At 42.8% G+C, this 17,279-nt stretch overlaps 1 protein-coding gene across 1 annotated transcript; it reads left to right on the top strand.

Moving 5' to 3' along the window:
• Window positions 1-118: 118 nt before the first annotated feature.
• Window positions 119-4,003, top strand: LOC115140093 (UPF0561 protein C2orf68 homolog). Its single transcript, XM_029678169.2, has 4 exons — window positions 119-335; window positions 1,209-1,324; window positions 1,415-1,560; window positions 3,316-4,003. The coding sequence occupies exons 1-4, from the start codon at window positions 226-228 to the stop codon at window positions 3,436-3,438; spliced, it is 495 nt and encodes a 164-aa protein (XP_029534029.1). The 5' UTR covers window positions 119-225; the 3' UTR covers window positions 3,439-4,003.
• The last annotated feature ends 13,276 nt before the right edge of the window (window positions 4,004-17,279 follow it).

Genomic DNA, 17,279 nt, shown 5'->3' with positions numbered 1-17,279 from the left:
GTTATTATACAATTTAAATAATTAATTAATGAGGATTCAAAATGTGAGAAAATGATCATTTTCGGGGTAGAAACGTGATATTAAAAATAGACTATGAACAGGCTCGTAACTCCGTGTGCAATTCTAGTTGGACAGCAGCCCACTTTAAAAGCTTGATTAACGTTAAGATGCAGCTTGTTGTGGTGTTGCGCATATAAAGAAATACTAAATCAATTATCAATCACGATGGAGATTTTGCGGGATGATGAAGAACAAGAGCTCAAATATAAACGCACGGGTCGTTTGGACATGAGCCACGGTTTCTTACACCACATTCGAAGGAACCAGATTGCCAGGTGAATCACTAAACTTTGTTAATCTGAGCTAACACGTGGAGTATATATTTTATCAATGTAATTCATTCTGAGAGCATGCAGATGTTCAATTTCGAGTGTTTTCTACATAATGTTGAAATTAATCGCTATTACGCCTAACCACTTCTACGCATGCGCACAACATATAACAGCGACCTTCCGCTCGTCAAAGGGATAGTGCAATACGGGTTCATTGGGACGTCCCTAACTATAACTAAAGACTGTATATTCTATTGACAATATATACATGCTACCGCTCTAACAATGAAAATGCATATCCCAAAGATGGAAGGCAGGCGCGATCAGGTGGGACCATTCTAGCCAATGAGCGGGCAGATACGCGTGGGAACAACAGGCCGTAGAGATGGATAGAGGACTCATCTTTGTATCTGTGTCATTTATTTTTGTCGCATACAGAGATTTGCAGGTGCAGCATAATGCTTGTGTTCATAGCTCCAACAGTGCAGTAATAATGCCTAGCGATACAAACAATACACACAATCCAAAAAGTAAAATAAATAAATATTGGACTGAGTGATGTCAGTCTGATATATTGCTCATTCTTATATTAATTGATTGATTTAAACTTTTTGGATTATGTGCGTATTGCTTGTCTATGACTTGGGTGGCAGGAGTCTTAGACAATTTTTAGAGCCTTCCTCAGACCCCACCTGATATAGAAGTCCTGGATGACAGGGAGCTCGGCCCCAGTGATGTACTGGGCCGTACGCACAACCCTCTCTCTGTATGTAGTGCCTTGCGGTCGGATGCCAAGCCTTTGCCATACCAAGAGGTGACGCAGCCAGTCAAGATGCTCTCTAAATGTTTTGCACTGACTTGTTTGATGTCTTGCAGAGATGACTATGATAAGCAGGTGAAGCAGGCCAATGAGCATCAGAGGCCCAGGCACACCACTACCTCCCGACTCCCCCGACGACCAGACATCCAAGTGTACCATCCTCGACGTGGAAGTAAGAAAACACTGCTGATAGTATGAACTCTTCTGTCAACTTGATGGAAGGCTCTGGTAAGTGGTGATTTATGTATGTATGTGTCTCCAGATGGATCTCAGCCAGGAGTGGGTGCAGAGACTGAGGAGTGGAATGAGAGTGGATCCAGTACAGAGCCAGAGACCCATGGAACTGAGCTCTTCTGGCTGGACTACCAGGCTGACTCTGGCCATGTCACCTCCTACATCGTACTCAAGGTCTGTCTATCAAATCAAGTTTATTGGTCACGTTCATACACTGCATGGTCAAAAGTATATGGACACCTGCTAGTCGAACATCTCATTCCAAAATCATGGGCATTGATATGGAGTTGGTCCTCCCTTTGCTGCTATAACAGCCCCCACTCTTCTGGGAAGGCTTTCTACTAGATGTTGGAAAATTGCTGCGGGGACTGATGTTGGGCGATTAGGTTGGTGTTCCAATTCATCCCAAAGGTGTTCGATGGGGTTGAGTTCAGGGCTCTGTGCAGGCCAGGCAAGTTCTCAACAAACCATTTCTGTGTATGGGGGCTGAAAAAGGAAAGGGCCTTCCCCAAACTGTTATAAACAATTCTGTGCTTCCAACTTTGTTTAACGTCATTGTATGCTGTAGCATTAAGATTTCCCTTCACTGGAACTAAGGGGCCTGGCCCAAACCATGAAAAATAGTCCCAGAACATTATTCCTGCTCCACCAAACTTTACAGTTAGCACTATGCATTTGTGTAGGTAGCGTTCTCCTGGTATCTGCCAAACCCAGATTCGTACGTCTGACTGCAAGATGGTGAAGCGTGATTCACTACTCCAGAGAACGCATTTCCAGAGTCCAATGGCGGCGAGCTTTACAGCACTCCAGCTGACGCTTGGTATTGTGCGGCTACTCGGCCATGGAAATCCATTTCATGAAGCTCCCGATGAACAGTTCTTGTGCTGATGTTGCTTCCAGGGGAAGTTTGGAACTCGACAGTGAGTGTTGCAACTGAGGACACTTTATTTTTATGAGCTTCAGCGGTCCCGTTCTGTGAGTTTGTGTGGCCTACCACTTCGTGTCTGAGACGTTGTTACTCCTAGACTTTTCCACTTCACAATAACAGCACTTACAGTTGACCAGGGCAGAAATTTGACGAACTGGCTTATTGGAAAAGTGGCATCCTATGACGGTGCCACGTTGAATGTCACAGCTCTTCAGTATGGGCCATTCTACTGCCAATGTTTGTCTGCTCGATTTTTATACACCTGTCAGCAACGGGTGTGGTGGAAATGGCCGAATCCACTAATTTGAAGGGGTGTCCAAATTATTTTGCCCATATAGTGTAGTTTCAACACCTTCAGAGTTTTCAACGCTTTCAAGTGTCCTATATGTTTATACAATGAGTGGGTATAATCTTGAATGCGGTTTGGTTAAAACCGCATTCCAGCCGGTGTCTACTTCACAAGTTACCACGTGCTAAATCTATGACGTTAAAATGCCTATTTACCATGTTCCATCTGACTGCGCAATCCACTGTCTCATCAACCCAGCTGACAATTTATAAACTTGATCTCCACTAGAAAAAAACATCTAGACATTCTCTCACATATCGTTTAGACGAACATTTTGTTTTCAACAGCGGAGATTTGTATAAACCTTGCTGTCTCTGACATTTTCAACCATGTTTCAATATTGAAATTCAATCTCCAGCTGCCCCATAGTAATTAATGTGATGAGACAGGCAAGCAGCCTTTCTCAGCCAGTCTAAATCGTGTGTGTAGGTGTGTGAGAGATTTAAAAAAAGGTACAACTAAATGACGTTAAGCTAGTTTGCAGTCTTTCCAGCATCAGTTTCAAGTGATTGTTAGCTGTGTTGTTGACGAGCTCCTCTGAACAACAGTGTCCTGACTTCATCTCGGGTCTAATATCCATGCCAATATATCCTCCAAACATTGGCTTCTCTGGCATTGTCACTTAAATATGTGTGCTCCATCTGTCTCTTAGGAGGATAAGCCAGAGAGGGTGGTGGAGCGCGTAGCGGAGGAGAATGTTCTGGACTCCACCATGAGGATGGCACTGCAGGCCCGGCTTCGAAAAGAAATGGATAAACGGCGGAACAAACGCTAAAGGAGGAGAATGGACTTGACAAACAGGGGTGAGGAGGACCAAGAAGCCTCTGTTTACCCTCTGGCCAACCTTCTCCCTGTATGTAAAGAATGCTAGTAGCAGAAGACTACTGTGGACCCTCATCCTAAGGGACTGTAAGCCAGGATCCAAGTGACTTCACACAGCCAAGCTGTCCCCTCTGTGTGGAATAGATTGACTTACAGAATGGTAGAAATGGATCTGACCTCATAGCTCCTCTATTGGACTGGCATTGGCTGTCAACCTGCTCCAAAGGACCTAGCTGATACAACCTGGACCCCTCTCTGAGCCACACCAGGCCTTAACTGTAACCCCACCCACCCACCCACCTTTGACCATTAGGCTGGAGAGCAAATCCTTTGGTCGTAGCTGTTCTGTTTTTATTGTGTTTGTTGCAAATGTGCCGTGGTCATGACTTCTCTATTCTAATTTATTTTTGATTGGCCTATATTTTTGGAGACTTTATTTTTGATAATGTACATTTATGAAGAGGTCCTTATTGTTTCAGTATTACTTACTGTATATTAAATATAGTTATTTTCCAAAAGGGTTTATTGGCTATTTATTCACAAAAGGTGGTTGGTTGTATGCAGATTAGTGTATACAGTTTTGGTAAAGGTGTTCAATATCGTATGTTAATCGATCTCCTTCTCTTACGCAATTCCAGGTCAATGTTTTAATTTACGACCTGGGTGATGCATGGTGATGGAAGTACCATTAGTGTGGGGGAGAAGGTCATTGTCATGGTTAAAATTCTAGATGATGCGCTTCATGCAATCTTAAATGACATGGCCAGATTAGACTCTAGTGCAGGGCTCTCCAACCCTATTCCTGGAGAGCTACCAACCTGTAGGTTTTCACTCCAACGGATAAAACTGAATCAGATAAATAGCCCTTATGCATTCCATGACCGACTGTTCAAAGCACGCTTCCTACCGGTGTGGCAATTTCCGGTGGCGCATACTATAGATGAAAGTCAGTCTAGTTATCGACGATATAACATTAATACTACCTCTGTCGCAGTTTTTTTTACTAGGCGTCTTCAGGACTTGCCTCAAATATCATTTTAATGATTTACATCAAATTATTAAATCAGCCAACGAGATTCCAGCTAGCAAGAACGAAAATGAGTTCAAGGTGTGTCTATGTAGCTTCATATATATATATATATATATATATATATATATATATATATATACACACACACAACTATGAAGTTGAGTACCAGGTCAGTGACAGATATAGCTAGCTACAATCATGCTAGCTAGCTAATTTAACTAGTAACTGTAGCTAGCTAGTTACTTTGTAAAATTTGTAAAGCTGACAGAATCTACCTGAGTGTATTTTTGTTAGATTTCTTAAATGATGCTTTCTAGCTATATTTCCTAGCTAAAAATAACAACAATGTGTCTTTGTTAGATACATTGACGATTGGAGATCACCATGAGGAGTGCCTGTCACAGGTTCATGAGGAAGAGTGAAACCTCACAGCATGAGAGTAGGGAAAGATTATAGATGGCTACTAGCGACCTTGTTAAACATGTCATGTGGGACACTGTCATCATGGTATGTTGCAGACAGTGTCAACATTTACTCTTATTAGATCTTAATGATGGATCCCAATTTTGAATTGCACACTTAACAGATTACTTGGTAAAGATCTGATGCAGTGTTTGGTAATTGTGTTACTGAGACAATGTATTCCTGTATAGTTAAATGAGCCCCTAGTTAAGAAGACCAGACACTACTGTTTATTATTTATAAGCCACATCATTTGTTTCTCACTTCAGTCTTTCATCACACTTATCTTCACAGATGGTGTTAAAGCACTCCGTACCAGTGATGGTGGTCCATAGCCACTGCTCCTGTGTTGCAGGAAGTTTTATGTGCAATCATCTGGTGGCCCTTTACTAGACGGCACACTACTCTCAACTAAACATTCCTGCTGCACCACCAGTTTACAGCTGCACAGACACAGAACAGCGTTGGCACAAGCCAAGAACACTTGTGAGTCCATAACCATAAAAAAATGCACCTGAGAAATAATCAGCCAATTGTATTCCATCTTGCATTCTGGTTATTCTGTGTTTACTTGATTTCTTTCCCCTAAACTCATTGCCTAATTAAAGCCAATACAAGCTCCACACAAACGGATATTCACTATAACGCAATTTATTGATGCATGTCATAGATAATTGGTTTATTTTGCTGCTAGCAAATAAACGCGTACATTGATGCTGGCTTGGCCCATGGTCTGACCAAAGGTCTGTGTTGATAGTTGCCCAACAGGCATACCACTACAAATAATTGGTTGAAGCTGCCTGAGATGGTCAGGGGGATGACTGTGTCAAACAGCTTGTGTTCCTTTACTCTGTGGATCATTCTTTCAACATGCACTCTCAGCCTGGCAATGGATTGGGTCTCCCTAACCTCATGCACTGGCATCTGTGTGTGTCTTGACAGAAAGCCTGGCCGGTAGACCTTGCACGGACCAATGTCGTCTACGAGAAAGCCCTTATCCACCATAATGGCCATGTCATAGGTGAGTAAGGAAATAATAAAGCTCTACATCGACTGGGAAACTATGGGAGCTCACAATACCATTGCATTTTGATGAAACTGAACACAGGCACTGAACAATGTCCGTTAGCACCTCCTTCGCAGTCAGGAATGCATCGACGACAGTTGGTTAGCTAGTAAGCTAATGATAAAAACCAATAGTGGAAATCGCTCTGGAAGTCAGCACCCCAGTAGGAAGTAAAATAGAATGTGGGAGGCGGTATAATGCATAGAGCCTATTACAACTGGGGTTGGAGGGAACTTACAGGAGGGTAGCTCACCAGGAACGGGGTTGACGAGTCCTGCTCTTGTGTATGTTAGGGCTGTGCGTTCTGTTCTCTCCATATCTGATTCAGAGGGGTTGGGTTAAATGCTGAAGACACATTTCAGTTGAAGGCATTCAGTTGCACAACTGACTAGGTATACCCCTTTGCCTTCCCTATGTAATGTGAAAATAACTTCTCTCTATGGGCAATATGTTTTGTCACTAGGGGGCAGCATATACCATTACTACTTAGACAAGGCGCTGAAATCGTCCAGCTTGAGGGCAAATATACACAATTGATCCACAGAGCCCATTACCAACTTGTATTTTCTATCCATTCTACCTGCTGATGCTCTTACACCATTCTCACTGTTACTGTTTCTCTTTCAGCAAGGACAGGAGTGAGTGTTTCATCTAGGTGTACACTAATTTGGGTTTAATGCCCTCAAACTTTCAGACCCATCAAATAACTTTTTATTTTTATTTTGGAGCCTTTTGGTTACTCATTTTGGGAAAATTGACTGTAGCATGGACAGGTTGTCCAACCTTGTGTAACTAGAGTCAGTCATTGAGCCAGAGTGATAGGATCCTGCAGCCTTCACGACTAGAGTTGTGGCACACAAACCTCCATCCATACCGCAGGCATACTGACACTAATGCAAGGTGTGGAAACTTTGTTAGAGATTAGATCTACAACTTAACAATTTTATTTTTTTCTCCCCCAGAGTACAACTGTAGTACAACTTGTTCCCATGGGACTCCGCAATCACACCTAAAGACAAAACGAGGGGGATTGGACCTAACATTGTAAAACTGCTGACTCCGACCTTTGGTGGGAGATTAATTCATTGTTTTCAGCAATGCATGAAAATATGCCAATTATCCCAGGACCACATGCCTTGCCAGCCTCTGCCACTGTTTCTACTCACGTCCAACCTCCCAATTCAAGCCCCATTCTCATGCCTCTAGCTGTGTTTACACAGGCATCCCAATTCTGATTCACCATTCACAACAGCTCTTTTTTTAATCAAAGCTGCTCGGATTTGTCAAATTACCAATTAGGGGGAAAAATATCAAGAGTTGGGCAGCCTTACCAGAGATACTGGGCATTCCTCAGCTGAGCCAAGGTGACACAACAACCAGGGACTGGTTCAAAATAGGGGAGGGTTGTTAAGAACACCTTCCTAATATTGAGTTGCACAGCCTCAATTTGTCAGGTCATGGACTCCAGAAGATGTTGAAAGCGTTCCACAGGGATGTTGGCCCATGTTGTCTCTAATGATTCCCACAGTTGTGTCAAGTTGGCTGGATGTCCTTTGGGTGGTGGACCATTCTTGAGACACAAGGGAAAGCTGGAATGGCGCTGGAGGGGATGGCTGACGTTTTACGGGCTCCTTAACAATTGTGCTATTTTTGTGTTTTTTTGCCTTGTTTAGTAACTTATCTTGTACATGTTTCTGCCACCGTCTCTTATAATTGAAAATAGCTTCTGGATATCAGAACAGCGATTACTCGCCTCGAGCTGGACGAAGATGTTTTCTTTAACGAGTTGAACATGAAGGATTTTAATGCTGCTCCCAGACCAGGCCTAAATCTCCATAATTCGCGAGAAGACTCTGATACAGGGTACGCAGATCCGGATGCCTTGTGAGAATTCGTTGACGAGAGGGTAACCCGCCTCTACTGTCTGTCCTATTGGCCAACATGCAATCATTGGAGAATAAACTGGAAGACCTCCGTTCGAGACTCTCCTACCAACTGGACATGAACTGTAATATTTTATGTTTCACCGATTCTTGGCTGAATGATGACGTGGCTGAGTTTTCCATGCTTCGGCAAGACAGAACAGCTACCTCCGGTAAGACGAGGAGTGGGGGTCTATGTATATTTGTAAAAATTAGCTGGTGCACAAAATCTAATATTAAAGAAGTATTGAGGTTTTGCTCGCCTGAGGTAGAGTACTTCATGATAAGCTGTAGACCACACTATTTACCAAGTGTTTTCCTCTATTTTTCGTAGCTGTTTATTTACCGCCACAAACTGATGCTGGCACTAAAGACTGCACTCTAGGAACTATATAAGGCCATAAGGAAAATGCTGATCCAGAGGCGGCGCTGCTAGTGGCCCGGAACTTTAATGCAGGATAACTTAAATCTGTTTTACCTCATTTCTACCAGCATGTCACATGTGCAACCAGAGGGAAATAACTTTAGACCACTTTTACTCCACACACAGATGTGTACAAAGCTCTCCCTCGCCCTCCATTTGTCAAATCTAACCATAATTCTGTCCTCCTGATTCCTGCTTACATGCAAAAACTAAAGTAGTCAGATGAGGCAGATGCTAATCTACAAGACTATTTTGCTAGCACAGACCGGAATATGTTCCGGGATTCATCCGATGACATTAGAGTATACCACATCCAGTCACCGGCTTTATCAATAAGTGCATCGATGACGTCGTCCCCACAGTGACTGTATGTACATACCAGAAGCCATGGATTACAGGCAACATCCGCACTGAGCTAAAGGGTAGAGCTGCCACTTCAAGGAGCGGCAAACTAACCCGGATGCTTACAAGAAATCCTGCTATGCCCTCTGACGAACCATCAAACAGGCAAAGCGTCAATACAGTACTAAGATAGAGTCGGTGTAGTACGATTCAGACGCTCGTTGGATGTGGCAAGGATTGCAAACTATTACAGACTACAAAGGGAAGCCAAGCTGCTCAGTGACAAGCGCGTACCAGACGAGCTAAATTACTTCTATGCACGATTCGAGGCAAGCAACAAGAAAGCATACATGAGAGCACCAGCTGTTCTGGATGAATGTGTGATCAGGCTCTCCGTAGCTGATGTGAGTGTAATACCTACATGTTTCAAGCAGACCACCATAGTCCCTGTGCCCAAGAACGGCAAGGTAACCTGCCTAAATGACTACCGACTCGTAACACTCATGTCTGTAGCCATGAAGTTCTTTGAAAGGCTGGTGATGGCTCACATCAACACCATCTCAGAAACCCTAGACTCACTCCAATCTGCTTACCGCCCCAACAGATTCACAGATTGCGCAATCTTTATTGCACTGCCCTTTCTCACCTGTACAAAAGGAACACCATATGAGAATGCTATTCATTGACTACAGCTCAGTGTTCAACACCATAGTGCCCTCAAAGCTCAGCACTAAGCGTATGACCCTGGGACTAAACACCTGCAACTGGATCCTGGACTTCCTGATGGGCTGCCCCTAGGTGGTAAGGGTAGGCAACAACACATCTGCCACGCTTATCCTCAATACGGGGCCCCTTGGATGCGTGCTTAGTCCCCTCCTGTACTCCCTGTTCACCCACGACTGCGTGGCCAAGCACGACTCCAACACCATTAAGTTTGCAACCGACACAATGGTGGTAGGCCTGATCACTGACAACAATGAGACAGCCTATAGAGAGGACGTCAGAAACCTGGCAGTGTGGACTATTTAACAGTGCATTTTTATCTCTGTCCTATGGCAAAATGTTTAAAATCGAAGGATATTTGCTTTAAAACTGCAAAATGTTCTCTGACGCATGACAAAATGTGTAGCATGGCATTATGAAACTGCACAATTTCCCCTCTGCCCCAATGGCAAAATGTGTTGAAATGCAGGAAGTTAGCTGTCTCCCCCCCCACACAAAATGTTTTCCTAAATAACAAAAATGTTTAGATTGGGAGGCTTCCACTTATCCTTATGCTGTGTTTTCAAAACACACCTCGAGAGGCATAAGTCATGTCAAACTGTAGAAATGCAGAAATGGTATCCCCCAATATCTACACCACAATTTCGCCACAGTGCAGACTCTGGTGTCTGATGGTCGGACAATGGTGGTATATTCATCTGTGCGTACTTTTAATGCTTGGGTGTAAATGGCAAAAGTGTTCCATTCATTTGTCACCATGAATTGTTTTAGTTTGTTGGCCTGCACAGGGTTTCCTGAATTAATTAATTAACCAACTCTTTGTTGCAAGTCTGATTTAGAAAGCAGAGCAGACATCTGAACATTGTGCAATAACTGAGGATTATGTGACTCCCATTCCTTCCTCATCTTTGACTGGTTTTGTAAGTCATCGTTGTTCAATTAGCATATTACAAAACTGTGAAAAGCAGTTCAACCAATGTCAGAAATGCAGGTGTTATATCAAAGGTTCACATGTTAAGACAAGACTCCATGACTGGTTAGACAATACTCCTCCAGCAATGACCGAATTGTATAAATAAAACAATAGTGTAACTCCATTATTTAAAAATACTGGATGAGATCAGAGATTGCAAAGATATCAAAAGTTTCTCTTAGATTAGATATTACGTTCAAATATGTTGTAAAAATGAATTATGGTTTGATGGTTCACATACAGTAAGTAACTGCATTGCATTATCAATTGCAATTTTTGTAGCTGAAAAAGTTGCCCTGGGAGCACAAACCTATGGGCTTTAAATGGTAGTGGAGACAGATTTAAATGATTGTCATCCAGACAGACTTGTAGGCTTTACTCCTCGGTCACAATCATACAGGGTATTCAGACCCCTTCACTTTTTCCACATTCTGTTACGTTGGTCACATTCTGCCTTTTTCTAAAATTGTTTAAATTGAGGAGGAAAAAAACAATAATAAAAAATCAAAAACAGGTTTTTAGAATTTGAAATATTACATTTACATAAGTATTCAGACGCTTTACTCAGTATTTGTTGAAGCCCCTTTGGCAGTGATTACAGCCTCGAACGCTACAAGTTGGCACACCTGTATTTGGGGAGTTTCTCCCATTCTTTGCAGATCCTCTCAAGCTCTGTCAGGTTGGATGGGGAGTGTCACTGCACAACTATTTTCAGGTCTCTCCAGAGATGTTAGATTGGGTTTAAGTCCGGGCTCTAGCTGGGCCACTCAAGGACATTCAGAGACTTGTCCCGAAGCCACTCCTGCGTTGTCTTGGCTGTGTGCTTAGGGTTGTTGTTCTGTTGGTTAGAAGGTGAACCTTCGCCCTGGTCTTAGGTCCTGAGCAGATTTCCCTCAAGGATCTCTCTGTAACCTGCTCCTTTCATCTTTCCCTCGATCCTGACTAGTCTCCCAGTTCCTGCCGCTGAAAAACATCCCCACAGCATGATACTGCTGCCACCATGCTTCACCGTAAGGATGGTGCCAGGTTTCCTCCAGGTGTGACACTTGGCATTCAAACCAAAGAGTTCAATCTTGGTTTCATCTGACCAGAGAATGTTGTTTCTCATGATCTGGGAGTTCTTTAGGTGCCTTTTGGTTAACTCCAAGAGGGCTGTCATGTGCCTTTTACTGAGGAGTGTCTTTCGTCTGGCCACTCTACCATACAGGCCTGATTTGGTCGAATGCTGCAGAGATGGTTGTCCTTCTGGAAGGTTCTCCCATCTCCACAGAGGAACTCTGAAGCTCTGTCAGTGACCACTGGATTCTTGGTCTCCTCCCTTGCTCAGTTTGGCCAGGCAGCCAGCTCTAGGAAGAGTCTTGGTGGTTCCAAACTTCTTCCATTTAAGAAGAATGGAGGCCACTATGTTCTTGGGGACCTTCAATAGTGCACAAATGTTTTGGTATCCTTCCCCAGATCTGTGCCTCGACACAATCCTGTCTCGGCGCTCTACGGACAAATCCTTCGACCTAATGGCTTGGTTTCTGCTCTGACATGCACCGTCAACTGTGGGACCTTATTTGGAAAGGCACACACCTGTCTATATAATTTCCAATCAACTGAATTTACCACAGGTGAACTCAATTGTAGAAACAGCTCAATGATGATCAATGGAAACAGGATGCACCTGAGCTCAATATCGAATCTCATAGCAAAGGGTCTGAATACATATGTAAATAAGGTATATGTTTACATTTGCAAACATTTCTAAAAACCTGTTTTCACTTGGTCTATTGTGTGTAGATTGATGAGGAAAATGCTTTTTAAATCAATTTTAGAATAAGGCTGTAACATAAAAAAATGTGGAAAAAGGGAAGTGGTCCGATTTACTTTCCGACTGCATTTGTAGAGCGCTATGGGAACTTGTCAAAAGTAGTGCACTATATAGGGGCTAGGGTGCCATTTGGGGGACACACCAATGAGATTTCTCTACATACCGAAACCTCAATGTAAATGGGACAATATTTTCATATTGCACATCTTTTAGTTGGCTCATTAAATGCTTTCAATATTTGTGTAAGAATTTCAAAAATATATAGTTGTTTGGCGGTTTTTAAGTCACTGACATTTGGAGCTATTGACATTTAAAAATATTGTGTAATTTACTGATGGTCCCTAACTAGCCCCATAGGGATATTGAATGTCAAACCAAATTGACCATGGTCATAACGATGGGTCATGTGCAGCTGTGCTCTGAATGGATGATTACTTGGGTGCTGCTAGCTGTGGGCAGGATTGAAATAAACCCAACTCAAGGAGAACTGTTACGGCACCCTTCATTCTGTGCCATACCATTTTTTTTTTTTCAATCATCTTGCAAATCTCAGTTTTGGACAAGACTGACTTTATGACCAAAATTATCATGTTTACACTTTGCAGTCAATTTTGACACGAATAAATGTTTCATACTCATAACGATGGCACATAGGCCGTTTAAAAAAGTTTAAATTTCTTTTTTTGGGGGGGGTAGTCTTTTTTAAATATTTTTTTCTGTTGCTTCTGCAGAACTCTTGGAATCTGTCCTCTGGCAAAGTGAGCATCAACCTCATAGAATTACATTATAATAACAATCTGTCCGCATCATCACTGTTACTTACTGCTTCCCCATGACACCAAATAAAACGTTGACATTCAATGGCCTTTAATAACTCATCTCTCTCCCTTTTAATGACTCAATGTCAACTCCAGGAACCTCTAGGTCTGCCCAAGCACATTTTACGGATCATGAGGTAGTACATTACTACAGTTACACTGTACTAACCAGGGACCATGAATAGCTTCTATTCTCAAGTTACTCATGTGACCAGTGTCCAAACTGTCTGCCACAAATTGACTACACTCCACAGCTGCTGTCCACTCACACTACCCAAGTACTTACTTGGTAAGTACTTAGTACTTGGCTTACTCAAACTTCTATTTTTAACTCACACTCTTTGTTAGATTGCTGGGGTTTGCACTATGACAGCCTTAATCCACAATGGACATGTTCACTATTAGGTATACAATACCTCCCACAAGATAAGAGACACAAAAAACACCTACACTATATGTACAGAAGTATGTGGACACTCCTTCAAATTAGTGGATTTGGCTATTTCAACCAAACCCGTTGCTGACAGGTGTATAAAATCGAGCACACAGCCATGCAATCTCCATAGACTAACATTGGCAATCGAATGGCCTTATTGAAGAGCTCAGTGACTTTCAACGTGGCACCGTCATAGGATGTTCCAATAAGTCAGTCCAAATGTCTGCCCTGCTACAGCTACCCTGGTCAACTGTAAGTGCTGTTATTGTGAAGTGGAAAAGTCTAGGAGCAACAACGACTCAGCCACAAAGTGGTAGGCCACACAGGCTCACAGAACGGGACTGCCGAGTGCTGAAGCGCTTAAAAATCCTCTGTCATCGATTGCAACACTCCCTACTGAGTTCCAAACTGCCTCTGGAAGCAACGTCAGCACAATAACTGTTCATCGGGAACTTCATGAAATGGATTTCCATGGCCGAGCAGCCTAAGATCACAAACCTAAGATCACCATGCACAATCCCAAGCGTCAGCTGGAGTGGTGAAAAGCTCGCCGCCATTGGACTCGCCGCCATTGGACTGGAGCAGTGGATACGTGTTCTCTGGAATGTTGAATCACACTTCACCATCTGGCAGTCCGACGGATGAATCTGGGTTTGGCAGATGCCAGGAGCACAGTGACTGTCCAAATGCATAGTGCCAAATGTAAAATTTGGTGGATGAGGAATAATGGTCTCGGTTGTTTTTTTTCATGGTTCGGGCTAGGCCCCTTAGTTCCAGTGAAGGGATATCTTAACGCTACAGCATACAATGACATTCTAGACGATCCTGTGCTTCCAACTTTGTGGCAACAGTTTGAGGAAGGCCCTTTCCTGTTTCAGCATGACAATGCCCCCATGCACAAAGCGAGATCCATACAGAAATGGTTTGTCAAGATCGGTGTAGAAGAACTTGACCATTCTGCACAGAGCCCTGACCTCAACCCCATCAAACACCTCTGTGAGCCAGGCCTAATCACCCAACATCAGTGCCCGACCTCACTAATTATCTTGTGGCTGAATGGAAGCAAGTCCCCGCAGTTCCAACATCTAGTGGAAAGTCTTCCCAGAAAGTGGAGGCTGTTATAGCAGCAAAGGGGGGACCTACACCATATTAATATCCATAATTTTGGAAGGAGATGTTCGACATGCCGGTGTCTAGATACTTTTGGTCATGTAGTGTATATGTGACCAACAAATATGAATGGAGTTTCAGTCATACCTGAAAGGGTTAGTGGAAGAGTGTTTCAATCAAGCCTGAACCACCTTTGTGCCAGAACAATTCCACAGTTGTTGGCCTTCTCTTGAAGGGGTGAATTGTTATAAAACTATACTGTAGGTAAATGTGTCACCTTGGGAAGTGTTTTCTCTAGGAGTTAGACAGTTAAGGGACAGACTAAGGAACTCTGGTGACATGACAACAACTGAAAGTAAACAAAGAGGTGAAAGGATAGTACATGTGTGTGACAGGTTTATAGAGCCTTAGAGATGAGACTAAACAATGCTGTGTAGAGGATGTATCAGGAAACCTATGGAAATTGTTATTTTACATTCTGGTACATTCTTAGCTCACAGACTTTGATATGAAGGGTTGGTGGCTAAAGTCCTTTGAGTCTCTATGGATTTCAAGAATGAACATTGGGGGGGCAAGGGCAGTGTCATGGTGAGAAGGTCATGATCAGGCCAGTTGGCTCTTTGGCCAAGGTTAGGAGTGTGGCGCTGCAGGGTTAGTGTGACAGTATGATGCAACATTATCAGATATGTCATCTTTGTAGGGTGAAAAAGTAGCATCTCCCAGCCTGATCCCTAGCTTCCATCTAAAATAATTGCTTTCCCAGCCCTCTTAGTACTTTCTGTAATTCATTGACAATCCCTAACTAGAGCCAGAGAGAGGCTATCCGATGTCAAACCAATTTTGCCACAGTAAAGGGTGAGTGACTAACTGTGTACTGTTCTGTGAATTTACAAATGCTTGCCATGTGCAAACACACACACAAGAGACAACCACATTAAATACCCCTTTTGTATATTCAGTAACGTTGCCTGGGTAAAATCACTGGGGAAGTCAGAAAAGCCATATTACAACCTATGTGTTGTGATAATTGCGTTGTTTGCTCTATAACCTGTTAGTTCATATGCCTGGCGACTGTGATATATATATATATATATATAGGCCTAAAGGCCGAGACAATGAGAAGACAGAGGCAGAATAAATTCAACCACACCATTGTTTCATCACAAAACCGGAGAGCAACCTCTGTCTGGTGAAGTCCACAAAGCATATTGCATGTGACAAAACACTACAGCATGGTCCATCAAGTTAATGTTTTCCGACCACTAAACAACTATTGATTTACAACCACGGAGAGTTACCGCAAGTCGCAAAGAAAACAGAAGGAGCTGCCACCACTATTCCAGCACCATTTCAACTTCAACATTTTAACATCAAATCACCTATGATAAGTCTAATTGTGACAACAAAAAGATACCAAAAACAATTTAGTCCAATCAACGTAAGCTAAATATGATGTGGCTGTCCATGGTTCTGATTTCTGTGTGTGCAAGTAGAAAAAACATGTTGACACATCCTACTTCTGGAGAAATGCCATTGCAATCCTCTTCTCTTTCATGTAAACGAAACGGTCTGTCACTCTGTCATAGAGTACACACTTATTTTTTGTTGTTATGCTACCTGGCTAAAATGCTTGCTAGCTAGCCTAACTTCCTTTCATGGGCAATGTTAGCTAGTTAACATTAGCCTTCTACATCTAGCTACATATTGAACTTCCATCCTCATAGGTCAGGGGCACAATGTATGAAAAAATGGTTGGATCAGAATCACCGTTATAATGATTGGCCAGTACAGAGAATTAAGTATAACCACAAGTCCAAATCCCTATCTCCATCCATGGCTAATTTAGGAAAGGGGCAATTTTAGCTAGCTAGATAGCAACCGGAGGACAACAACGCAACGAGTTGTTTCTGTCAATGACTTATGCTTTCGATGAGATTTGATAGGAGTGACGCCAAATCCAAACCAGGACCATTCACAGTTGAGCTCACTCACTTTAGCTCAATGCTGATTAGCTATTATTTTATAATTTTCAAGGGAGGCCAAATGCTCAGTGGCTTCCCTTGCATTCAAATCAAAGTTAATTTGTCACTTACGCCGAATACAACCGGTGTAGTAGACCTTACAGTGAAATGCTTACTTACAGGCTCTAACCAATAGTGCAAAAAATGTATTAGGTGAACAATGGGTAGGCGAAGAATTAAAACAACAGTAAAAAGACAGGCTATATACAGTAGTGAGGCTACATACAGACACCGTTTAGTCAGGCTGATTTGAGGTAGCATGTACATGTAGATATGGTTAAAGTGACTATGCATATATGATGAACAGGGAGTAGCAGTAGCGTAAAAGAGGGGGTGGTGGGTGGGATACGATGCAGATAGCTCGGGTTAGCCAATGTGCGGGAGCACTGGTTGGTTGGCCCAATTAAGGTAGTATGTACATGAATGTATAGTTAAAGTGACTATGCATGTATGATAAACGGAGAGTAGCAGCAGCGTAAAAAGAGGGGTTGGGCGGAGGCACACAATGCAAATAGTCCGAGTCTTATGGCTTGGGGGTACAAACTGTTGAGAAGCCTTTTTGTCCTAGACTTGGCACTCCAGTACCACTTGCCATGCGGTAGTAGAGAGAGCAGTCTATGACTGGGGTGGCTGAGGTCTTTGATCATTTTTAGG

This window comes from Oncorhynchus nerka, unplaced genomic scaffold, assembly GCF_034236695.1.
Source record: "Oncorhynchus nerka isolate Pitt River unplaced genomic scaffold, Oner_Uvic_2.0 unplaced_scaffold_1___fragment_2___debris, whole genome shotgun sequence".
NCBI lineage: Eukaryota > Metazoa > Chordata > Actinopteri > Salmoniformes > Salmonidae > Oncorhynchus > Oncorhynchus nerka.
Note: the sequence above shows the minus strand (reverse complement) of the source record. Positions and strands in the feature narration are given on the sequence as shown.